General features: G+C 45.8%; 2 protein-coding genes across 2 annotated transcripts; both read left to right on the forward strand.

Annotated features, from left to right (window-relative positions):
- Window positions 1-8: 8 nt before the first annotated feature.
- tada2a (transcriptional adaptor 2A) lies at window positions 9-9,791 on the forward strand. Its single transcript, XM_083685185.1, has 15 exons — window positions 9-102; window positions 539-645; window positions 752-811; window positions 1,134-1,225; window positions 1,519-1,676; window positions 2,157-2,245; window positions 2,513-2,585; window positions 2,864-2,927; window positions 3,819-3,862; window positions 6,289-6,399; window positions 7,046-7,117; window positions 7,326-7,458; window positions 8,080-8,123; window positions 8,534-8,613; window positions 9,138-9,791. The coding sequence occupies exons 1-15, from the start codon at window positions 78-80 to the stop codon at window positions 9,321-9,323; spliced, it is 1,338 nt and encodes a 445-aa protein (XP_083541311.1). The 5' UTR covers window positions 9-77; the 3' UTR covers window positions 9,324-9,791.
- Window positions 9,792-23,866: 14,075 nt separating this feature from the next.
- dusp14 (dual specificity phosphatase 14) lies at window positions 23,867-24,499 on the forward strand (the record flags this gene model as incomplete). The annotated part of the gene is made up of 1 exon (XM_083684640.1): window positions 23,867-24,499. The coding sequence occupies one exon, from the start codon at window positions 23,867-23,869 to the stop codon at window positions 24,497-24,499; it is 633 nt and encodes a 210-aa protein (XP_083540766.1).
- Between the last annotated feature and the right edge of the window lie 1,439 nt (window positions 24,500-25,938).

The following is a 25,938-nucleotide window of genomic DNA, read 5'->3' on the forward strand; positions in this document are numbered from 1 at the left end:
TTCAGACACTTGTGCCAAACACAGACAAATAGATTGGCAACAAATAATCCTGCTGTGCTCTGTCTCTGACTGATCCTATGGACCGTTTAGCATCTTTTGGAAGTGAGTATGGTCTATATCACACTGTTGAATACAAAATAAATCAATAGCTCAAAGCGATTTTGCACTGTAATATCAGCCACTGTCAAGTTTTGCAGCGACAAACAGCTGTCAAAGCGAGCCTGCGTTAGCCAGCTAGTAGCTAGCGTAGCTAGCTCTTTAGCAGATCTTGGCTGCCTGCAATTTCTCTCTACTATACCTTGCATACATTTAATTTGCAAAATACTTCCCTAATGATCTAGCTAGCTAGAATACACTGCAGAATGGTGTCTAATACTATACCACTAGCTAGCGTTGCTCGAACAAATCCTGACTCAGGACCTGAGACAGCCCTGTCATCAATATTAAATCAGTGCTTCAACTATTTAGCTACTTTAGTTGGTACACATTAGTTTCATTTGTATTAATTAATTGCTTCATTTGTATTCATTATTTTAAGATGATCCTTTCGACAAGCCACCGTGTCGAGGTTGCTCATCTTACCTGACTGAGCCCTACATAAAGTGCGCAGAGTGTGGGCCCCCACCTTTCCTTCTTTGTCTCCAGGTCAGTCAGTGAAAGAGTTGAAAGTTTTGATTTTGCCTCGGTCGTTCATTGCATCTTTATCAACTGTTAATTGAATAATCTAAATTACTGTTATTATTTATTTCAGTGTTTCACTAGAGGGTTTGAGTACAAGAAACATGAGAGTGATCACAAGTATGAAATCATGGTAAGATGTACATTCTCGTGTGCTGTCACCTATTGCTCTCACCTACTGCCACACACTATGACCTCATGTTTTCTTGCCAGGAATACATTTTAGATGTGATTTACTGGCTGGTATTTCCGCCTAGTTATTTATCATTGTCAAACAGTGCTCCTAGCTTACACCTTTTCTGTTTAACCTTTTTGGATGCAACATGTACTGTAGCAGTAGTAGTAGAGAACTGATAGCTAGCATAGACTTGCATCGCTCATTGCAGATCAGTAGGCCTAGTGGACTATTGACCTTTCTCATTGAAGTCAATACAAATGCCTCCTCCCTCCTGCAGACCTCGGACTTCCCTGTGCTGGAGCCTGGCTGGACAGCGCAGGAGGAGATGGTTCTGTTGGAGGCCGTCATGGACTGTGGCTTTGGGAACTGGTTAGTCATCTCACACTCACACCCTCATCACACTGAGCTGTACTGTAAAGGCCTGGTTAGGCAGTCACCATGATTGCTGATACAGTGCTGGAAAAGACAATGTGAAAGGAAAATATTGAAGCCAACACGGTATGGTTTGGGTCAGTCCTGTAGTGCGTAAAGCTCCTCACACTGGTGTCTAGCACCACACTGCAGCTTTGGTCCATAAGAGGTCCTATGGAAGCTGTTTCTACATCAATATCCTGTATACTTTAACACAACAAACCTTCCACTTTTACATTGTGCCTTTGCAGGCAGGACGTGGCGTATCAGTTGCGCACCAAAAGCAAGGAGGAATGTGAGGCCCACTACATGAAGAACTTCATAAACAACCCACTGTTCTCATCCACCCTGCTCAGCCTGCGACAGATGGAGGAGGCTCGCACTGCAGACACCGCCATTCCCTTCAAACGTCAGTATACACACACCCTCCTAGTCTAGATAGTATCTCTATCCATCTCTTTGCACCGACCACCTCTGGATATCCCCCTCCATAGTCATAAGGACAGTTTGTCACAGACATTATCATGAAATACGCCAGAAGCACCAACAATGGCAATACTACAAGTACAATTCATGATCAAAATACGTAGGCTATGTAGGCCTATGCTGTCGTGTTCTCCTGCATATCAAGCGAAATGGGTAGCTTTAGTCATTCATGATCTGATCTGCCACTGCATTGTCCCTAATTTACAATTGATTCTATTACACAGTACTAACTTTAGTTGCTGTATACGCTTGACTTTATCACACCGTAATAACTTGAGTAATAACTCTGTGTTTTAATATAGATCATGCCCTTCCACCTTTTCTTTCTATTAGTTTTTATTTTTGTTACAAAGTCCTTTTCAGGGCCCTAGGTAAGAAGGTGATCTTTTCTTTCTTCTCCCAGCCATTGACGACCCCCCCAGGCCTACATTTGACTCCATGTTGTCTCGAGACATGGCAGGGTACATGCCTGCCAGAGCTGACTTCATGGAGGTGAGAGGGACAAGGGAATTCTGCATAACAACATTCAATCTAATTCAATACAACATGTGTTTTCCCTCCTGGGAAATTAAGCATGTGGTAATTAAGCAAGTGGTGCTATTGTCACTAACCATAGGCAAACACAGTCAGGCTTTCTATGTTTCTACTGAATGCTCAAGGGATTTCTGTATTGTGTCCTCTTTTAATGTCCCATGCTGTTGTCACATGTTCAAATGAATGTAACTCATTCAGTGCTGTCATTGGTCATCCTCTCTCTAGGAGTTTGACAACTATGCTGAATGGGATTTGAAAGACATCGATTTTGTGGATGATGACTCGGACATCTTACATGGTGAGTAGAAAATTACCAGAACGTTCTTTATAGAGAGAGAAAAATCCAAGAGAATGGGAGGGTATACTTAATGAACATGTATATACCCTAATCACACCACAGGGACGAACCGAACCGAGCTATGCTGAGCTGAACTGGGCTAGCCTGGTCATATCATACAGTGCTGGAAAGAACGATGTGAAAGAAAACATTTGAGCCAGCACATTACAATTCAAGTCGGCCTTTTAGTGTGAAAACCATCATACTTATGTTAACATATTTGGTCTGGTTCCATCTAGCGCTCAAGATTGCGGTTGTGGATATATATCACTCAAGATTAAAGGAGAGACAACGCAGGAAGAAGTAAGTTGCAAATGTTTGCTGAACAGGATGTACTGGTCTTAGTCAGTCACTAGATGGCCTCAAACGTCTTGGTCATTACTGCTCTTCGTCAGACTCGAATGCATAATCTTTCATTGATGTTGCCCCCAAAAAAAAAGCATAACACATAATTGCGTTCTAATATCAAACATGTAATATAGTTGATACAAAACCACAAATGATTTCAACAATTCAAAAAATGAATGAATGAAGTCAAAGTTGTTTGTGTTTTGAAAAATCTTGTCACAAAACACACAACAGAAAACGTCCTCAAAGCATAACCTTGGATGTAATGAAGAGTCCTGACAGGTGGTATGGTGTTCTGTGGAATTGCCTTTTTCACCAGGTCTGTCACTTACGCCTCAGTCCCCCTCAGCCTGTGTCAGTGCTCAGTCTTCTTTGGCACGCACAGGCAATTCCTCTGGTAATGCGTCCCATCAGTAAATCATAATTAAATCCCCAAGCTTCGTGGAATGGCATGTGGGGCTGGTGTGGTATTTCATTTGGCTGCACCGCTTGATCCCCCCGTCCCCTCGTCCCCCCCAATCACCCTCTACACTCTCAGTTAGCGTGTTTCCCAACTGCCCCCCAACCCCCAAGCTGAGGACACGGACAGAGGCCCAGAGCGGACAGCAGGTCAATAGAGTTCGTAGGCGGAGTGGGCCTCCATTCTTGTTCAGGAAGTGCAGGAATGGCTACCTGTTGCATGACTGTTCTACTCTGTCTAGCTGTATCGTGCTTTTAACTGAACATTTGCTTCACTTGGAAGAAACAAACCTAAAAAGGTCAAAGTGATTGGATATGTTGAACATTGGACATGTAGCTTTAAAGAGTCAGTTGTGGTACAGTGTCGTAACGCTTTGTGTCTTCCAGGATCATCCGGGACCATGGACTGATCAACCTGCGGAAATTCCAGAGTGAGTCTCTCCGTCCGCACAGAATTGGGATAGGATAGGCTGCATACCATCAGCAGAGGCGTTTGTTTTCGCACCCAGACTGTATATTCATTTGTGTCTCCATGGCTGCATGTAAACAACTCGCATCCAGTAATCATCAACAGTAACCCCTGTGACCCCGTGTGATCCCGGGGGGCTAGAGTGCAGCTTGACGGTGTTCATAATTACGATTGAGGCTCAGAATAGCCGTGTGCGAGTGTGCGTGCGCGCACACGTGCGTGCGTGCGCCACAGCCAGAGTGTGTGTGCTGCTGCATAATTGCTCCACTATGAATAGATCCCTATGAAATGAACACTGCAGGTCTAATGGCCAAATAGATTGGAGCTTTATGAGGTTGTATTGATCCGCTCCTCGTGGATTGGGTTTCATCAAGGTTGGTAATGTAATCCTTTTCATGCCTTGGTATTATTCATCAAGGTTTCGAAGGCAAGAGACTCCCTGAATACATTTATCCAATCAGTTCCCTTTTTTCCACCCAATGCAAGGCTACATTCAGGTGTTGAACCTGTGAAATTGACTGTGGTTTTTGGGTGGAAGAGGACACCCTTATGTTTTATTTATTTATCCACCAGCCAACAGCGCCCCCCAACCCCCCCCTCCCTCCCCCCCTCCCTCCCTCCCTCCCTCCACCCCCTCGTCCCCTTATCGCTCTAGTCTTTCAAGACAAAACGGAACCCAGGAGTTGCTGTGGAGCTGCAGCCTGGTTGTCATGGAGACTGTCGAAAAGTGTATGTGTGAGTGTGTGACATGATAATGGCAGCACTGTCCGAGCCCCGGTGGCTCACAGTGTTGTACCTTGGCTGATTCTGTTGCTGTAGGCAGCACTTTGACCACCAGTCCTGTTAGCTTGACAGGGCGTCAGTCCATCTCTAGACCACCAAACCCAGTACCATCCTGTCACATTCAATGGTTAGGCGGTGTCTTTGGCTTATCACAGACACACACACACACACACACACACTCTGTCAGACTGTGTGGTTAAAGTATTTGGCTTAGTTCAGTAGAAGGTTGACTCCAACAATGTATGTTTTGCTGCTGTCAGGCCTTTACAGACGTCAAAACAAGCAACAGATGTGCTGTAAGGTCCAGGCATTAACCTGTCATACGACTGTACCTCACATTCAATGTGTACAAGCTGTGAGTGAAATTGCCCTAGGAGTAAAGAAAATGAAATGTAGGAGACGCCTGGAGGACTATGCAGATTCTCTGACTGTGGCATGGAGGAGACTTGGCTGAAACGCTCTCCTCACACCCCCTGACAGCTTTCCCTCCTGGCTTCCACACGGCTTGTTACTGAGCAACAGTGGCCATGCTATGAGACAAGAGTAGCATAGGCCCTTGATGGGGGAGATGGGGGAAGGGTTGGGAGGTATCCGTTTTTTCACTCCTTTGTTCTGTCCTAAAATGTAGACGTTATTATATGGTAGGCTATACAGTACAAATAATGTGGCAAGGGGAGCTGGTGCGAGCTGTCTTTGCTCCATATATTTAATATACATCGAAAAGCTAAATTGTGTATGTGGTGACTGTTATACCATCTTCCCCGCTGCCAAAGTTTGCTAGCAAACGGGCCAAGTTGGAAAGCGAGCAGTTTTTAACGTAGGTGGCTGGTGCTATCTTCACAAAAACAGCCGTTACAAAAACAAACAGGGGTCAGTTTCCCCAAAAGCTTCGCAGCTTAAGCAGTGCTTAATTTCTCTCAGCAACCCAGACGCAAATCCGCAAGAGAATAGCACTTGTAAAATCAATCAGTCTTCTGTGAAATTCGGTAAATGAAGAACTCTGCTGGTCTAGGGGAGGAGTGGGCCTGGATTGTCAAAAGAGGTAAGGTATTACTTTAGCTGCAAAGCTCTCGGGAAACTCACCCACAGATCTCTGTCCCTCACTCCTGTGTGTACTTTGTGTGTGAAGTGAGCGCGCGGCAGCAGCTTCTCCCCCTCCTACTCTCAGCTGAGAGAGAAAAAAAAACCTGTTACATATTGTGAATAGAAAAACGACTCTTCGTTTTGGCATTTTTATAGGTAATGGAGCAGAAATGTTTATGCCTGGATTGGAAAAGCACACCGTGGGCATTTTCAAATCCCATGGGTTACCGTATTACCGCCCAACCCTACATGGGCGGGGGGGGGGGGGGGGGGGGTATGCAGGGGTAGTGTTGAGTGGTGAAGTGGTGGTGAAATGCCCATCGGGGGAGCTTTTACGCTGTTACCAGCCACAGCAGGGTATCTCACTGATGCAGTGGGGTCACTGAGTTTCTCCGGAAAATTCCCCCCTCAAAAGGCTCTAGTCTAACATGAATCAATGTGAAACGACTCACCAATAGAACACAGTTCTCAAAATAACATCTATTATTTGTATTTGTGTGTGCGTGTGTGTGTGTCTCACAGTACTGGAACGGCGCTACCCAAAGGAAGTACAGGACCTGTATGATGCTATGAGACGCTTTGCCAGGGTGGTTGGCCCTACTGAACACGACAAATTCATTGAGAGCCATGCATGTGAGTATTACACACACACACACACACACACACACACACACAGAGACATACAGTAGACCAACAGAACTGTTTTTGCAGCCTCCCCTCTCATCGACACAGACATTGCAGACACAGGTCACATGTGAGGATCTTTTTAATATTTTTGGCAACACTAATCTTGTTACAGTGGTAATGAGCCTGTCAGATTATCTCCTGCAATCACCGCAGCAGAAGCCAACAGTTGCTGGAGGTCGCGTGTGTGCAAGCGTGCGTGTGTGCGTACGTGCGTGTCGGTGTCTGTGTCTGGGGGGGGCCGAGACGTCACCCTCTAGTAATGAAAGAGCACAGCTCCTCAGGATCACACACACTCCTCTGCTCACACACACTCCTCTGCTGTGCCAGAGCAGGGGTTGTGGCAATGTCTGGGTGCGCGCTCCAACATTCTGCTCTGATATAGGGAAGCAATAGATGTGTTTGCATGAGCGTGTCTGGAGTGCTAGATGGGCGGGGTTTACCCTTTTGGGACTATTCCATTGGTTCCAGCTTAACTGAATCAAGCACAGCTAAATATTTAATATAAAAAAACAACAACTAATCTCATACTGTTTCAACCCAAGTCCGGTGTGTTCAGGACAGGCCTCTCTAACCCCATGTCCTCGTCTTCCAGTGGAGTTTGAGCTGAGGAGAGAAATCCGCAGGCTCCAGGAGTACAGAAGAGCAGGGATCCAGTCCTTCTGCAGTGAGTCTAGAACCTTCTCAACCCCCTACTCCTCCTCCCATGCAGCCGCTCCAATTACACCCCTATAACAAACTTTTATCTATGTAGCACATTTCATACACTGAGGTGCTGTACAATAATAAAACATGGATATCACCAAATTGATATCAGTCGAGTGAAACAGGTGGAATAAAACAATCACACCGAATGCGCCACACCCCCCCTACAGGTGCCAAGGTGTACGAGCGGGTGAAGCGTGTCCGGGAGGAGGAGCGGAGGAAGAGGACCATGCTGTGTGACGTGCTGCAGTACATCCAGGATGGCCGTGCCTGTCAGCAGTGGCTCAGCAAACAGGCAGCCATGTGAGTGTCCCTGCATCTCACACACACACACACACACACACACACACACTCTCACACACACACACACACACACACACACACTTACTCACTCACACTCTCTCTCTCACAACACACACACACTCTCTCTCTCTCTCTCACAACACACACACACACACACACACACACACACACACACACACACACACACACACACACACACACACACACAGGCTTCTGTCATAGGCACCAGGCCAGGCAGGCAGGCAGAGATGGATAGAGCTGAGATATCCCACACCTCTTCTGCAGTTTCTTACTTGTTTGCTCTTGGAACTAACTGTCTGATTGTTTTTACTTTACTGTAGAACTGTTCTTGTTTTTTTTTTTTTTTTTCTATCGAAAACCAAGTACTTGGGTCTTCTCCAACTTCCTATAATTAGTCCTCATGAAAAAAAAGCCAACTGCTGGTGTGTGCGATGATTCACTCTCTTTGTGGACTAGGATCCTGGAGAGGGCGAATTATGAACAAAGGCTTGGTGCGCGTGTGTGTGTGCGTGTGCGTGTGCGTGTGTGTGTGTGCGTGTGTGTGCGTTGACTGTGTGCCTCTGCCCGTCATGACAATAACCCTTTTCCCTCTCCTCACAGTGACGCTGGCATCACTCCTGTAATCACCACCATCACAACAACAGGTATGGGGTACCCTCTCTCTCCCTTCTTCTTCTCTCTGTTCTCTCTTCTCTTGGCATCGCCCCAAGCACAGTCACGTTAATGTATTCTCAGGGATGCTCTTCCATAAATACACTCAACAAATAGCACCGCTACGCTTATTTATCTCTGGCTTTTCCCTCCCCTGTATTCCTTGCCGTTCCTTAATCCTCAACCTCCAGTGCACAAGCAGGATACATCTGTGTGTGCACTCAGTCCCCGCATGGCTATATTTATACAATTTGCCCATCGTAAATATTGGCTTCTTCGTCTTTTGCCAACAAACAGGTGAACTGGGTTTTCGCCGTAGCTGTCAGTATGACATCCAAAGTGAAAGGACAACATTGGAGAGTTGCACATCTGCTTGACTGTTATTGATTTGATGTTCACACAGCAACGGGCAGGAGGAGCGCCCCGCCTCTCAACCTGACTGGACTCCCGGGGACGGAGAAGCTGAACGACAGGGAGAAAGAGGTACGGCTGTCAGCCCCGGGGGGGGGGGAGAGGGGGGGGTCAGACAGAGTGTGTCTTCAGATGATGATTTCTCAGTATGGATGAGATTTATTACGTAGAAATGTGTTGCTTGCTGCATGCATGTTTCCTAAAGAGTAGGCTCTAAATAGTATGTTGTATGTGGTATGTATTTCGTATATGTTTAGTGAACAGTAGGCAGTAATAATAATAATAATAATAATAATAATAATAATGCATTTATTTATAGAACACATTTTCTGCAGAGACTGCAGCTCAAAGTGCTGTACATAAAAATCAAAGAAACAGTAGTACAATAGAAGAAAAGTGAAATAGGAAAACAATAAATGAACAGCAGTAGCCTACATGTTAACATGATACAAGCAATGGTAAGAGATAATTAAAGCACTATTCAAGTAAAACCCAAGCAATACAGACCAATAGTGAAATAGAAAGCCGTTTCTCTCTCTCTCAAGTAGTAGTTGTGTGTTTGTGTAACCCGGCGTCTGTCTCTGCTGCGGCCGTAGCTGTGCCAGGTGGTGCGCCTGGTGCCCGGGGCCTACCTGGAGTACAAGCAGGCCCTGCTGAACGAGTGCAGGCGGCAGGGCGGGCTGCGACTGGCACAGGCCCGGGCGCTCATCAAGATCGACGTCAACAAGACCCGCAAGATTTACGACTTCCTCATCAAGGAGGGCTACATCAACAAGGCCTAGGCCTCACAACTGTTACAGCAGCGGGGAACGGACACTCTCGGCACGTTCCAGGCCAACTACATCGCAGTCAGTAATAAGCGCATCGACCAATGTGCCATGTCAACGACTGAGCAGTCAGGCATCAGATTTCTATATAATATGATGCGGTTAGGTGCATGTTAAATACTCATCCAGGTGTTGGGAGATTTGACAGGCGACTGTAATGTAGCCGGCCTGGAATGCAGCCTCTCTCTGCTACCTGTTGTCCTTTGAGATTATGATGTCATGTCCTGTGACAAGTGTCATCGCCCCTAGGTTTTACATTTGTCATCAACTTAGGGATCTACGTTTTGTATCCATCTTGCCTTGTATGTGTTCTAATCAAACTAATAAACATTTCTTTGTTAAGTGCTTTATGGTCAGTGACACAGGAGGGGATGAGAAAATGATGTATTTATTTCTCCTGTAATAAAATGTTTTGTGTAAAAAGCACTAGTATGTGTTGTATGTTCTGTCTGAATTATTTATTACTTAGTGTGTAAAAAAAGCATTGTAGAGGTAATAGGTGTTATCATAACAATGCTATTACATCAAAACTAATATCTAAGATATTATAGTGTAAGTGTGTCTTATGGTTGTAATATTTGAGAGCTCTTGTGTTTGTATTGAATGAAATTCAATTTGAAAAATAAATGAATGTATGCCTTTTAGTTCACTAAAAGCTGTCAATCCTGGAACCCTATATCCAGCTTTTTACAAACAACCCTCTGATGGAGGCACATTTTGTGTACAATCCTATCGTGAAGTGCAGGCTCATTCCCATCAGTGCCGAGTTCACTATTTTTTTTTACAGCATTTCCAGGTAGTGAGGTCTCTCGTAGCCTTTCTCAGGTTGGTAACAGGCTCTCTCTCTCCCTCTCCCTCTGCGGAGTGTGAGCTGGGGCTGGTGTGACATGACGTGGGAGGTCTGCCTGTGACGCTAGAGCATACAGGCTGCCAGCGGCCTTGGCAGCTTTATCAGGGCAGTGTGAAGCAGAGCGGTGGCGTCGAGTCAGCCGCCGCTAACAGCCTGATTAGAACCCCAGATCCCACCTTTGATGATAAGGGGAGGCTGCACTACAGGAGGGGGTAAGAGAGAGAGGTCTGAAAATGTGCTCCTCTTAAAGGGGATGAAGAAGTCAGAATTGTCTGTGATGTTTTGCACCCAAATGTTTCTGTTTCTTCTGTACCGTGATAGTACAACATTTTGCTCTTTTTTTTTGTTTTGTTTTTGTTTTACTTTATTTTATTTAAAGGCACCACATGCAGGATTGGGAATGGGAATTGCAATGACAATTCAGAATAGTCTCCTCCTCTCCCCCTTCCCTTGCTCAATGCTAAAACTACTAATTACAAACATATTTGCACACAAAGGCTGAGGTTGGCTTCCAGTACTGAGAAATGCGGCTCCCGGGCAGTACAGAAGGTAGTCAATGAGCCACACATGCAAGTCGCATGTTACACGCCCACGGCAAGTGATAGACACCCAGAAACGTCCCGAACATTTTGGGAAAGCAAATTCAGGCAGAAGGGCAGGGTCTTGGCAGTTGTACGCACTGTCACAGACTGTCGATGCATCATCAGTAATGATTCAGCATGGTTATTTAGGGACATTTTCAAGGGGAAAAAGTTACATACTGTATTGCAGCTTTAACTTGTTAATATTAGTTGATTATGATGTTTCTGAAGGAAGACACAACAAGGTGCATGCTTATAACTGCTTGTTTTGTTTAGTTCCTTGTGGTAATTCAGCAATTCACTTGTCAAGACCCCCAACTATTATAGCTGTGGCATAATGGCGTCCCATTATTTTCCCAAAAGTGTTAAGGATACATGCAGTATCATCACAATGTCCACCAGAACATTGTAACATTCAGTGCAGTCAGTACAAGACAGCTTTTGAGGTTATAGGTGTTTGAAAAAGGTGTCTGTATTTAATTAACTTTTTGTCCGCTCCGTGGCTTGTCGGTGTTAGGCTATAATGGCAGTGGTCCCGTTCGCTGTGGCGCCATGAGGACACGCGAGTCCCACTCTGCCACCTGGTGAGAAGATGGAGGAGGAGTGAGAAACAGGAGAGCGCTAGTGGTGTGATACAGTCAGGTGTCATGGAGGGGGGAGTCAGGCTCACCTGTGGGTGGGAAGACATTTATCAGGCAGGAAGAGGCTGTGAGTGAGCAGCAGCATCCATTTTGAGATCAGAGTGTCATGTCCAAGTAAACATGTTCATTTGTGAGAGTTGTCTGGAGAGTTTTCTCTTCAGATTGATGGGCTTTTAGATGGATTTATTTTCCAGAGAGTGATTATACACGGTTTATATTGCTACACTGCCAGATTAAGACCCATCTGTTTAGCTGGCTTTTAATGTGTGACTTTGTATGTTGCCCCTCTTCTGTGCTGTCTCTGTACTGCATGTCCCATTTTTATGTTGTCCATTACTTTCAGTTCTCGCTGTATGGGTTTATTTTTTTGTTTACATGACCTGTTAAGTGCTCTGGGTTTGTTAAAGAAGCACTGTACACACAAAACCTATTGTTATTGTCCACACTGTTACAGTGCTGTTTGAACCTGAGAAGCTACATTTTTATCCCCCTGACATAACGTTTTGAACACTGCATTTAGAACGTCCAGGAATCTGACCATGTGCAGTACGGAATAGGATGCTTGAATTCAGATTTTAACGACACGACAAATACGTACATGTCCTGAAGATGCACAAAGATCACTGTCGTAACTGACTTCATGGGTCTAGAGGTCTCACAGTCTAGAGCCCCCCACCCCCCCACCCCTACAGTGGCAGGGGCAGATGGAGCAGATGTTAGTGTCAGTGCTCTGTGTGTGGGCAGAGATGTGCCATTTCTCACCTCACCCACACAATATCTGTTCAGACACAGTCATCCCTCCCCTGTCTCTCTCCCTCACCCCCACCCTGCCTCCCTCCCTCCCTCCCTCCGTCCCTCCCTCTCTCCCTCCACCCCACCCCACCCTGCCTCCCTCCCTCCTTCCCTTCCCCCCTCCCTCCCTCCCTCTCCCTCAACCCCACCCGGCCTTCCTCACTCCTCCCTTCCTCCCTGGCTCTGTCCCTCACCCCACATGATTCACTGTCTCTCTTTGCATTATTAAAGATGTGTTTAGATCTTAGTTTTTTCACACACACACCCTCATGTCTTTGTAAATTTTAATTGAACATCTAAAGATGTTTTCTATCACCAACTATAGACATTTCGGAGATCACATTGGTGTCCTTGTATCGCGATATGATCAATCAATAGAATACATTTTGCAAATATATATTTCGATGAATACTCACAGCACATGCTGTGTCCACGTACTGTACACACAGTGATCATACAGTTAGAGATAATTTCTAGTTGTTTATATTCAGAGACATTATAAAGTTGTCAGGTAACCTCTCACATTATATGTTTTATATAGTTTTCAGTGGAGCTACAAACAGCATATACTCAGAAAAGAGCTTGGCTAGAGACAGCTAGGGCTCTCCTGTGAGAAAAGAAAATATCGTTTTTTAAAACAGCCTCTTTCTCTCTCGATATTGATTTTCAACTTCAGTGTTATTCAGTGAAAAGGGAAAACATGTCTCCTTCCAGTTGGTTGAATAAACAAGCCGAGCTTTGGCATTTCTCTCACATTCGCATGGCATCCTGCTCCTGTTAAAGGGAGGGTTCATTTCGAAATCACATTTATGCGATTATCTACATACAGTACCTTCACTCAATACCAAGGCACTTTTTATGCCCATATTCCGGTTTTTAAACAGCTTAGTAGCCTCATTTTCCAATATGATGGGAGCCGATGGGGTCCAATTTGTGGACAAAATTAGATTTTAGAGTGCACTCGATCCCTTTTAAGGGGCAAACTATCTAGCCGTTGGCATTCCTCCCTCCCGCACCCTCCAGCCAGTATTGCTAGGCAGTGATTAGCACAGAGGTGAACCCGTCTTCCATTGTCAACATGCTGGGTTCCCTTGGCAACCAGGTCTACAGCCTTCTCGAGCTGAAGTCTGAAAAGATGTGATCGGCTGGGGAGAGGAGGGGCAAAGGGGGGAGTTGTGTCTAGAGCCACACACGGGCACATGCACGCTCACAGGCACACACTCACACACACTCATGCGTGCACACTCATGCGTACACACACACACACTCACACACACACACACGCACACACACGCACACACACACACACACACACACACACACACACACACACACACACACACACACACACACACTCCCTCTCGCCCTGTTGCTCATGCTCATCTGCTGGGCAGAGGAGTCGTGACTAACCAGAGCAGAGCTCAGAATGTAAGTCTGCTGTAGCACTGACCCCCACCCCCCACCCGTCCTTGTACGTGCTTTTCCTCACTGAGTCTCATGAAAGCCGAAGAAGGCTATCAGCTGCATTCCATTTAACATACTCAATCTGACATGTTTATTATGGCAGAAATGTACTCTACATGGCATATTAATCCATGGCCATAGTCTACTGAACGCAAAGCACCACAACACCAGCAAGCATACAAACCCCTTTGGTGCTCTGGGATCCTCTGGCATCGGCAGGGCCGGTCTGGTTTTCCTTATGCAGTAGCGGTGGATCTGTGTTTGTTTGATGTGTGAGTTGTCCAGATCACAGTGATAGGGAGACTCCATGCTGCTCCCCTCCTGCCTCCTGCTCACATGTTGCCACAGCAAACACTTAGATCACAGGTCCATATACTGCTGTCACAGCTGGGGAGTTGGAAGTGCCCGCAGGACCAGTAGCAGCAGGGCTTTATTTAAATCCCCCCCACTCCATAGGACTCCATCACTGACTGACCACAACACACCTTCCATATGCCGCCTCGTCTTACAACCTCCCTGCCAAAGGGGAGAATGTGTCAATGCTGGCCTAAAATAAACGTCAGGACAATCTGCAGTGGGTACATGCACGCTGGGAATGTGAAAAGGCTATTTGTGACAGAAATAGGATGGGGACGGATCAGTTGGGAGATTTACAGTACTTCTACAATGAATTCGTTTTTACAGGCATAATCATTTCTGGAAGTGTTGTCAGTAGAAGAAGAGTAGTGTCTGATTATATCTGAACTGCTCTGCTAGAGACGTACTATACCCACCTACACACTCCTAGGAAGAAAACAGTTCTTCCTCTTGTCCCTGTGGTTCTACAGTACATGGCGCCAAAAAAAAGGGTTCTTCCATAGGGACCAGCCAGAGAAGCTTTTTTGGTTCGAGGTGGAAAGTTAACTTACCTTTTTACAGTTTTACAGTTGAACAGTTCTTTACACAGCAAACTTTCAAAGCTCCCCGTCAACCAGTCCCAAGGCCAGTATCCCCCAGCCTCTCTGGGTAAACCATTCAACTGAAGCAGGCTCCTTTGGCATGGAGGGCGTAGGGGTCTGGTTCTGAGAGGGGTCTGGGAGAGAGCAGTACTAATGCCTTCAGAGGAAAAGACAGGTCTCTCTTAGCCCTGGCCAATGCTCCTGGCACAACACTCCTATTTCTGCTCCAGCTCACGCACAGAGGCACTTGAATTAGTTACCTGTCATGTTCTACATTCTTCCGGAATGATTTAATTAGATAGGACCTGGCCCAAATGCCATGGAATGTGTTCTTGAGTTATTAGTTTGATTGAGGTATCTCACATGGCAGGCTCCCTTGACAAATGGTACATTCAAGAAATGTGATGTAGCAGTTATAACCAGTCATTATTGATAATAACTAGGCCACATACTACAGTGTGAAAATATGCCTGTGAATTCTTTGAGACCCTGGAGGTGGGCAACCTATTTAGTGTAGTCATGGTGACCCCAGAGCACCCTACAGCTCATAAGTGTATCCCTCTGAGTGGCGGTCAGGTCACCTGCACCGCCCGACGATTCAGTTCAGGCAGCTCCATTGAGATGAAGCTGCAGGTGCTTGTTGTTAGGGTGACGATGTCACTGTAAATGTTCACCCTCCATTTGCACACTGTGGAACCATTATTAAACAGCCCCACCATCTCACTGGAATGCCTGTGACTCATCTGACATTTCAGTCTCATTCCAGTCCCTGTCCCTGCAGCCTCCAGCACATGCGCACTCACACACGTGCACACACACGCACACGCACACGCGCACACACACACACACACACACACACACGCACACGCACACGCACACGCACACGCACACGCACACACACACTCCCTCTATGATGTGCATGCCTCTCTCTTTCTCTCTCTCTCCCTTGTTGTCCTCAATGTTGTCCTCTTTCCAATGTTGTCCTGTTGTCCTCCCCCTCATCGTAATTGCCCATGGCGCGTGCCTGCGAGCGTTGAGGTGAAAAACAGACCTCTCTCACTATAATCAGTTTTGGTGTCCTAATCAGCCGAGTCTGTCAAAAGGCCGTGCGTGCGTCCAGGCTGTCAGGCACGTTAACGCACGCTCTGTCTCTATTTCAGACCCTCCGCCGGGGAGGTTCCATCTGTTGTGGTTTGTTTTGGTGTTGTCTTGGTGTGCCAACTGATTCACCATATCAGGACAGCCTCCGTAGAGTGCAACACGGTGACGCACACGACAGAGTATATTCGGGTGATGTGACTCGTTCAGTCTACTCAAAGACATGACTATTTCCTTCACTCTCACAAGATGCTCTCCTCCTTGTGTGTTTATCTGGTGATTTTGTGATCAACACTGACATTACGTTTGCTAGCGTGAGCAAAAATCTGTCTCCTTGTTTCTGCATATCATACTATTCTATTTATATCAGTGGTACTTAATCCCAGTCTTGGAGAGCCGCAGTGAGTCCAGGTTTTTGTTCCAGCCTAGTGCTATCACACCAGACTTGAAATAGTCAACTGATCTTCAGAACCGTGATTAGCTGAATCAGGTGTGTCAGTGCTGAGCTGGGACAAAAACCTGTAGTACTTTGGCTCTCCATAACCATTATGATCCATACTTTATATACAGTATAGCTTATATACTGTATTATATTTTCATCCCTTGTTTCTCCCTCCAGCCCACCGAGGCAGCAGCCAGCTACGTCATCATCATCATCATCATCATAGGTTTGGTGGCACAGCCAGGTACATCACTATTTGTTTTCACTTGATTGAGTTCGGTGATTATCATCATGGAACTTAATTAGGAGTGACTCAGAGCCGGGGACCATGGGTTTATGGGTAGGATAATAGCCCCCTCAGGATCTCTTTTAAATAGCATTGACTTTGCCAAGCAGCAGCTCAGATAATGGTTGTGTATGGGGGTAGACTTTACGACTGAGGCTTTATGGAGGCCCTACAGGGGCAGCTTTTCCCCAAGGTTTTGGTGCAGCGGTAAGGCTGCCAGGGGTCGTGTATGGTCAACACACCCAGACGACTTCCTGAGCACAGCTTGAGCTGTGTCTGCCCATTCAGAGTGGTGATTACTCACAGGCTAGACACTGAGATGTGGGCCACCGAGGTGCACTAAACAAATAACTGTACTAATAGAACTAGCATTCCGGAATGTATCTCATTGTCTGTTTCTTAATAATGGATACCATCATTTACAGGGGGGAAATATCTTAATTCAAGCTCCTGTGGTGACAATTTAATTAAAAACCTATTAGCTCTCAAAGATACTATATCTACAGGTAGTATGCCTCGTCTTTGCCAGACACCCTGCAGACATTCAAGAGACAATTGTTTGTTTCCACTTGAGATGCTACATTTCCTTATTCACATATATGAAACGTAATTAGGAATGTAAGGATACCTAAAGGTCTGAAGGTCTTTGGGGTATTCTGCACTATAGTGCATTGGTACTGGATTTCACCTTCCTGCCTATTGTCTCCTCTGGTTCTATCTCTGAGTTTGGTAAATTAGAGACCTGTAAGGCGAGGAGCACACAGACCGCACGGGCAGATTTGGTAACGGTCCAAGAGCACTCTAGACACCACCATGTTTGATTCTGGCAAAAAAGGTATCAGGTGTTCCTCTCTGACCTTTTCTGTCTTTGTTTTCTTTGACTCCTGGAAACTCATTGCATCGTGTCTCTGTCCTGACAGTATCAAATTCAAGAATGCCTGTGGTTCTATAAACAGACAAGGCACAGTGTTTAGTGAACCCACATAAAAGAGCATGGCAGAACATTTTTATTGCTTTCTGTCGCCCTTAACGCATGGCCCTCCTTTGACCTGTAGCTGTGACACTTGTGTTTAAAGAGGAATTTCCCAGAGATAGCTGCCTAGTTGTATAGTACTTTATGTCCTCTGTGGCCATGTCATATGAGATGACTTAGAAGAAGTACTGATGTAGGTTTTTTTTCTTGAGGCATATCACCAGCTTTTCTTAGAGTGAAAAACATTTCGGAGTAAATGTTAGTTAGGAAAATTAGGACAGTTTCCACATAAGAGTAAGACTGTAGGATATTGAATTATATTGTTTGTGATTATGCACCCTAACATTGATGAATGTGCATCACACTGTCCACGCACTGTAGAGATGAGCAACTAATTGAGTTGACAAACTAAATGTGATATAAAGGCCATGTACCATTACATCCACAATTATAAGATAGTATTAGCATATTTGTGCAATATAAAATACGATTGTGATGTAATTTAATCTCCCCTCAGTGACGAATGTGGAATTTGTGAGAGAGATTAATGGACATGCAACTTCGAACAACAACATGTTATATTTCTCAGAACATTTGAGCGTGACAATAAAATCGGTTGATGATACTTAATTTGGTTCGCTTCCTTTCAACGATTTGTATTCACCATCAACATGTAGCCTATCTGTGTTGCTCGGAGGGGAGGCGCTTCAACCTACCGCGTAGGCTCTTTCTTCAGCACCGAATATTTTCGTGTGCCACAGTGCTAAACCGTTGCTGCGAGCGTACTGTCGTAGACATTTCAGGCGCATTGAGTTCTCCTTTACTGATTTGAAAAATTGCTCTTTTGTTTCCGTATTAATCACTATCATCATCTATTATTTCCCATAATATTCATTCTCTGCGTTACGTAAATGTTTACAGTTTGACTCAGCAACCGTATGCGTGAAGTGGTGAGTTGTCAACGCACTTGAAAAATCACCAGCTCAGCCAAAGTGCTTTGGTAAGTTAAGTCTTATCCGTTTTGTATTGAGTAATAATGTATGTTGGTGATTTTTGTAGGTAAATATTCTTTTAGGTAAAACTCACATAATATGCTTGGTTTTTCAGAGTTTCTATAGAGATTGTGTTACAGTACTTTACCAAGACTGCTGGAGATGAGCGACAGAAAGCCAAGTTGCTTACTCAAAGCAGGTGTCACTTTATATCGAGATGCAATGCATATGTTTACCGTCGGCATACCTGCACTGTAATTGCCGTGATTTGATTCATCCTACACTAGGCTATAGCTCTTATTCAATTGTAAATCAGTAGGCTACACATGCGAAGAAAACGTTAAAGCTCAAAAGTAATCTACCCAACATTAATTGTCAATTGAATTAGAATTAACACTATTGTGTAATCGTGCAATAAATGAGTTGTGTTCCTGTACCGATTGATTTTGTTAATCACTTGACTCTGTCACACACAGACACACACAGACACACACAGACACACACACACACACACACACACACAGTGCTCATTCACTTATTGTACTTGTGGATTCATTCAGTGACAGCCTGATCTTCTATATAAATGACAGTGGGCTGACACTCAAACCAACCGTCCATGACACATTGTGATAGGCTACAACATAACATGTTGCATGATGATGCATGTATGTGCATTTTCAATAAAACAGCATCACATCATTTACTGTGTAGGCTTCTGGCACTCTGCTGTACATGCTCTGATACTGTATAAGTAAGTAGGTAAGCCTTGTTCAAACCAGGTCGCAAGAGCAAGAATGGCTCATAGGGTTAAGATGCCTATTGTTTTTCTCTCACAAGCCAAAGAAAAAAAAAAGTGTTTGTCTTTCCTCAAAACAAGAAAATGTACCTTTCGTCCACTCTGCACATTTCCACATTTCTGTCGTTGAATCATCTGCTATTGTAGGTAGTAGACTTCCAACCTCACTACCTGGGTAAGCAGTTATAACCCAGTGCCCCAGGGCTGGACTGTCATCCCTGTGTGTAGACACAGTTCTACGCCAGCTTCCACAGCGAGGTGACACATTGGCTGTGTGGGGGAGCAGCACCCAGTTGTGTTGTGTTGCAGGGAGGTGCCACTCGGCTCAGACAGGTGCTAGGACAGGCAGCCTAGCCCTGTCCTCATGCAGGACGTGTCCTGAAAATTCATTGACCGCCTCCTTCTACCCATCCAACTTATTGCAGAGAAGGTTCACTAATCAGTGAAATGGTTCCTCTGTTAGGTAGATGCATACTAACCTGGCGTCACCAGATCACTTGGTGTTTTAGCAGTAATGGAGCTCGCTAGCAATGGCTAAATAGTTTGGCTTAATAGCCAGGCTAGATGTATACCTGACTGTTTAGGGGGTTATACAGTACTGTACAAACAGACCTCTCACAGCTCCCCTTTGTTGAGATTGTTGTCTAGCCTGCCGAGTCATTCTCAGGGAATGCTGAGGGTGAATGGATATGGTCTGCATTGTGAGAGCACTCAGCGCACTGCTTACAGCACATCTCTCTGTTGCAGCCGGACACCCACCTGTTGATCCAGGTATTTCCAGTGTTTTCAAACACTTCTTGTCTGGTGGTGTAAGCGTCGATGAGCTGCTTAGCCAGCAGCATGAGCAGTGTCAGATTGGGTTCCCTGGTTCCGCTGATCAGATGGATCCGGTTTCTCCGCATGTGGCTCACGTTTCTTGATTAGTGCTAGAGGAGTTGGAACCGGACCCCTGTGGAATCCCCCCCCCCCCCCCATGCTGAGAGGGGAGCAGAGATGTGCATCAGAGAATGTGTGATGTTGACAAGCCCTGAAACATACACTGAGTGACGATGCTGCGTGTTTGCAATGATTTGAAACTTCCAAAGCTTTTAATTCTCAATTTACTTGTAGAATATAAATCAAGAACGCACACCGGGAGAAGGGCAGACTGTTATTAGAACATATGCCCAGATTCAATTTCTTGAAAAATAATTGAAAATGAAAAGCCTTATCTCAGTTATCAAATTAGAGTTCAGTTCACCTCCTGAATTGATGAAATTGAAATGGAATTGACCCCCACCAGACCTAACCACATGACAGCCCTCTGGTCAGGTGAGAGCATGGCTCGATATGCCTTGGGGGGAGATAATGGATATTAGTGTTCACACCAGAAAAGTGCTAGGCACTTCAATAAATGCCAAACTGCTCCATCTCTCATGTAAAATGTTTCGGGAGAAATAAACTGCAGAGGAAATCTGATTGACAATGCAACCTTTCTTTTCGCCAACAGTAGGTTTGTGTGTGGTGACAGCCTCGGCAGCCTCCTCCGCTCTCCTCCTCTCTCGGCTCCCTCACTCACTGCCTCTGCCCAGGCCGGGTATAAATAGCCATGTGGATGGAGCGAATGTCAGCAGAGCCAGTGCCATAGCACATCAGCACTTTGGAAGGGCCAGGGATTTTAGTGCTTCGCTCCTGTTCTTTCATTCTGTCTACCACCCTGCTGTTTTGGCTGTCCAGACAGTCCCACTCTGGTCATTAGGTGACCACTGCAGCAAAGATATAGAGGGCTCTATTTTCAGCAGGTGCCAAACGGAGGCCAGTCCAAACGCAGGCCAGTCCAAACGGACGCCAGTCCAAACGCAGGCATATTGACAGTTTGGGAGGTGTAGCGGTAAACAGAGGCGTGTTCACGACAATAAGCAAGTCAAGGCCATCATGTGCGCTGAAAAATCTGGCCTTGAAAATAGCACAAATATTTCAGACACACCCCCTCAGCGTCACCTCCCCCGACAGCACCTGCGTTTGCACTAAGACTGTTTTTGTACGCTGTTAAAATATAGCCTATCGTTTGTGTGTTTCACAGTAATGGACACTCCCTTTAACTATGCACAACCTTATATTCTCAAATAGCAATGTCAAATAGTGTATCCTGTCCTTTTATTCCCATTAAAATATGGTTTACAAAAAATACAAATTAACATGATTTCCAATGTCTCTTGGATGTGATCAATTCACCAATACAGTTTATATGTAATTCCCTTACTTAGATACAAAATAGCCATATATTGTGTTGTTAATAGCACCATAGAGCTCCATTCACTTGGAGGGAATCCAGGCCAATGTAAATAATTCTAAACCATACTGTAGATACATTATCTGTATCCATATTTAAACACCAGCTCAAGTAGTGCTGTCGCTGCAGGTATATGCAGTTTTATCACCAACGGTAACCGCGTATGGGAAAGAATGTGGAGTCAGCTGCACCTATGACCTATCCGTCCATGACAACCATTTCATGTCTAAACAGGCAAGGTGCACAGTGATTGGCAGCTAGGGAACGAGGGATTCCGTGGCTATCATCTGTGGAGAATGGGAGGCAGGCTGTGGTTCAGTCCTGGGGAGGGAGGTGTAAGGGAGATAGACAACTTGCTCACACTGGGCCAGATAGGTTTATTGATGAGAAAGCAGCCCCAGTCCTTGGGGAGATTGGCATTCCTGTGCACTAAAGCAGAAGGATATTTTTGTCACTGGCATTAAAACTAAGCTCTCTGGTAGACAACAGGCTCCATCTGTCCTGGTTAGTGGTATTGTGATATTTTCGTGTATGTGTGTGTACACATGCATGTGTGTGCCTCTGTGTGTGTGTCACAAACGGTGCCTCGGGGAATGGCTACATCGAGGTTGAGGGTGACACTGGGAGTGTGCAGGTGTTTTGTGCACAGACGGCAGATTTAATTCATATTTAATGCTTTTGATTTGATCTGTGTGGCTTGTTAACCAGACTGGCAGAGGAGGGAGAGAGACAGCCCCCACCTTCCCACCCCCTGGCGTGTGCACAAGGTGTGGATGACGCACAAGGAGGAGTGCAACAGTGTGTGAGGTAGTGCCTCCAGCTCTGGGCTCTCCCCAGATAACTTCAATATAAATGCAGATGAATAATGAAGGGTCTTAACCATCAGAGAATGGAGGGATGTGATCTGTATGCAGGAGCTGTAGACGAGCACAGCGTGTGTGTGTGTGTGTGTGTGTGTGTGTGTGTGTGTGCCTGCCTGCCTGCCTGCCTGCCTGCCTGCCTGCCTCCAGGGGGCTTATGCCCATATGGCAACGGGAGAGATCTCAGCATGCAGTAGGTCCAGGGAGGGTGGTTGGACGGGGACAGGCAGTAGGAGTGACACAATGCCACCTGCGGGTAGGGAGCTCAGCTGGGTCCATACTAGTGCCCAGGACTACCCAGTAAAACTGAGGCGCCGGAGCCATCCCGACATTATTGCGCGGGTGAATTATGTGTGATCTCTCACTCTTAGGAGAGAGGAGTCGAAGAGAGAGTCACATTTAGTAGATTTGGACCATTTAAGCCAACATTTATGGGACTGACTGGAATCCTCTATCCAGTGTCCAGTTACAGTAAAAGCCCCCCAGTGTATTTGAAATGCGAATAAACCGTGTCTGTGTTCAGCTGTTTAAACTCTTCGGTTCTACCTGTACAGTACATGAAACCCACCCAAAACGGCTCTACACAGGACCCAAAAGGGTTCTTCAAAGGGTTCTCACGCATTGACAGGCGAAGAACCCTTTTTGGTTCTAGGTAGAACCTTTTTCTGGGAGTGTGTATTGTTAGCCTCTCATTTGCAATACGTGAGGTGTCTCACCTCTATATAATATATGGTCAATTTAAAGACAATATAAGCACACCTTGATGACGAAATGTAGTTCTTGAATGTTATTGGTGTATGGAGACAGGAATCAGAAATATGTTGAATAGAAGTCGTTAACCTGTGTGAAATCTATAAAGACAGGTGACTGAGGAGATAACGGGGTCAGCTTTGCAAACCTGAACGGCTACATATTCTGCGTGAATAAAGTCTTTGAATGAATCAGCTCTGGTTAACGGTATTTTATTTCAAAGCATTATAGCTTAAATTCTACAACCCTAGGGTGTTATCACAGAAAGGGAGTTCCCACCAATGCCTCATCACTCCTGGACTGGCTTGGCTTAAGTTCAGTAATCAAGCCTTTCCAACTACCTTCTGGCACAGCTACTGTCTTCCAGGCATACAGTCATCTCTCTGTACTGACAGAAGAGTGATTTGGGAAAAATTTGACAGATACAGCTGTCACTGCCCAATGTCATCCAAAAAGAGTCTAATGCCATTATCTAGTCATTGCATTATTGAGTCAACTCAAATAGCTTTGATGGCAGTCTCCCAAACTGATGTATGTTTGCCAGTGTAAGTGCTCATCGTTAATGAAAACTAAAAAAAACATTTACCCCATTTGCATTTAAATTGGGATCTCTGTCCTTTTATTGTTTCAGGTGAATCTCATGCTATCTGGTTCTCCTGCATCTGCACCATGACCTCTGGCTACTGAAGAACCTCCCTGCTATTCCTTCTGCCTGTTCTGTCTGAGACCGTCTCGCTCACTCTCACACCCGCTCTGTTCCTCAATGGGTTCTCGGAGTCAAGGCTTTTACCACCAGCATCACCACCACCACCGGAGCTCTGTGGTGCCCACGGCCGTACCCAGGCTGCTCCAAGAGAGTGGCAGCCTTCTGGGGGGCATCGCCCAGATCACCCCCAACCTCTTCCTGAGCAGGGGCAACGTGGCGTCCAACCGCAGCCTTCTCCTGTCCAAGGGCATCACCTGTGTGGTCAACGCCACCATCGAGCTGCCCAACTTCAACTGGCCCCACGTGGAGTACGTGAAGGTACCCCTGGCGGACATGCCCCACTCGCCCCTCTCCCTGTACTTCGACAGCGTGGCCGATAAGATCCACAGCGTGAGCCGGAAGCGGGGGGCGGTGCTGGTACACTGCGCGGCGGGGGTGAGCCGCTCGGCCTCCCTGTGCCTGGCCTACCTCATGAAGTACCACCGCGTGTCTCTGGCCGAGGCCCACGCCTGGGTCAAGGCCCGCCGGCCCGTCATCCGACCCAACGGGGGCTTCTGGCGCCAGCTCATCGAGTACGAGAGGAAGCTGTTCGGCAGGAACTCTGTGAAAATGGTGCAGACGCCCTACGGGGTCATACCTGACGTATACGAGCGGGACCGCAGGAGCCTGGCTCCCTACTGGGGCCTGTAGAGGAGGGCTGGGTCCTCGCAGAGGAGGGGAAGGGAAGGAGACAGAGGAGAGAGAGCAGAGCAGAGCATGGCTGATGGTCCACTCTGTTGCAATCCAGTCCTTTTCCCCTCCGGGCTGCAGTGGTTCATGCATGTTCCCACAGCCAGAGATGCAAAGTGAGATGCGTGTGAGTGTCTGTCTATGTGAAGCTTAATTAATGAATACTGGTACATTGGGATGGAGGGAGGGAGTCAAATCAGTCACTACACTGCAGACTGATGACTGGTGCTGCTGCACTACACTGCACTGCATCCAACCCCCATCCGTCTGTCCGTCTGTCTGTCTCTGAGAGGGAGCAAGGCCACTCCAAGCCCCAGAATCCTCAGGATCAATGGAGTGACGGGACCACAAAGATGCCAGACAGACACCAAAAAGGAGATGAAACACTCCTACTGTGATGGCAGCTGCACTCTGTTACCTGTTTTGGCCTGACTTTCCCTGGACTCCACTGGAGCACTCTGGGAGAGTGTGGGTGGTGCTTGAGATTCAGCAACTCTGACAGCAGTGTGACTCGCTGAAGTCCTTTCCCCGACGTAACGTCATGTGATGGTATTGTGTGCCAGTTTTTGCCATTGTCTTTCATGTGAGGGGCAGCAGCTCTCAGTTTATGGTAGCATTTAAAATACTTATAACTGTACAGAAATAAAATGTAGACAAGTTATTATAACCTTGTGATATATATTACAAAATGATAAAACAATATGGGTTAGGGTTACGGTACACCTTAAATCAATATTTTAAAGCTGTTACGACTGTATATGCACAGTTCTAACTAGACATTTAGGTTTAAACAATGTCCCTATTTACCACAGGGAATATACTGTACTAGTACTAATATTGTGCAATATTATGCTGTTTTTAAAATGGCCGCTATGAAGAACAGGAAGACCATGCTGAGTGGCTTGGGAGAAACACACTTTCTACTTCCTTATTTTTGCCTCGTATTAAAGTGGAAGGCGTCATAGACAGAATACAGCCAGACACTGAACAACTAAACAACTGGTGTACTTTCATTGACGAGCCTTCCTCTTTTTTTGCGATTTGGAAGAAGTCTATAAGAAGTCTATACTGTAAGTACTGTAGCAAGAGAGCAATGCCCTTGTAACAAATGTAAGTTAGAAGCCAAGCTTACATGATGTCTGATTCATTGCGACAGGCAATGATTATACAAATGTAACCAGTTAGCTCATGCAATAGTTTGTGTTGGAAATGAATAACAAAATAAAATAAATTATTAAATGCAGTATTGTCAGTTTATTCAATGCCCTGGAAATATGAAAAGTTACTGAGGTAGAGTAACTCTCAACTCCACCTCCAGATACATTCAAATTGTATTAATAATGGTCAATAGTGCCTCCATAGTGTAATAAAGCCAGTCACAGTACATTTGTGAGCTAATC

The sequence above is a fragment of the Argentina silus genome, assembly GCF_951799395.1.
Source record: "Argentina silus genome assembly, chromosome: 14".
In the NCBI taxonomy this organism is placed as follows: Eukaryota; Metazoa; Chordata; class Actinopteri; order Argentiniformes; family Argentinidae; genus Argentina; species Argentina silus.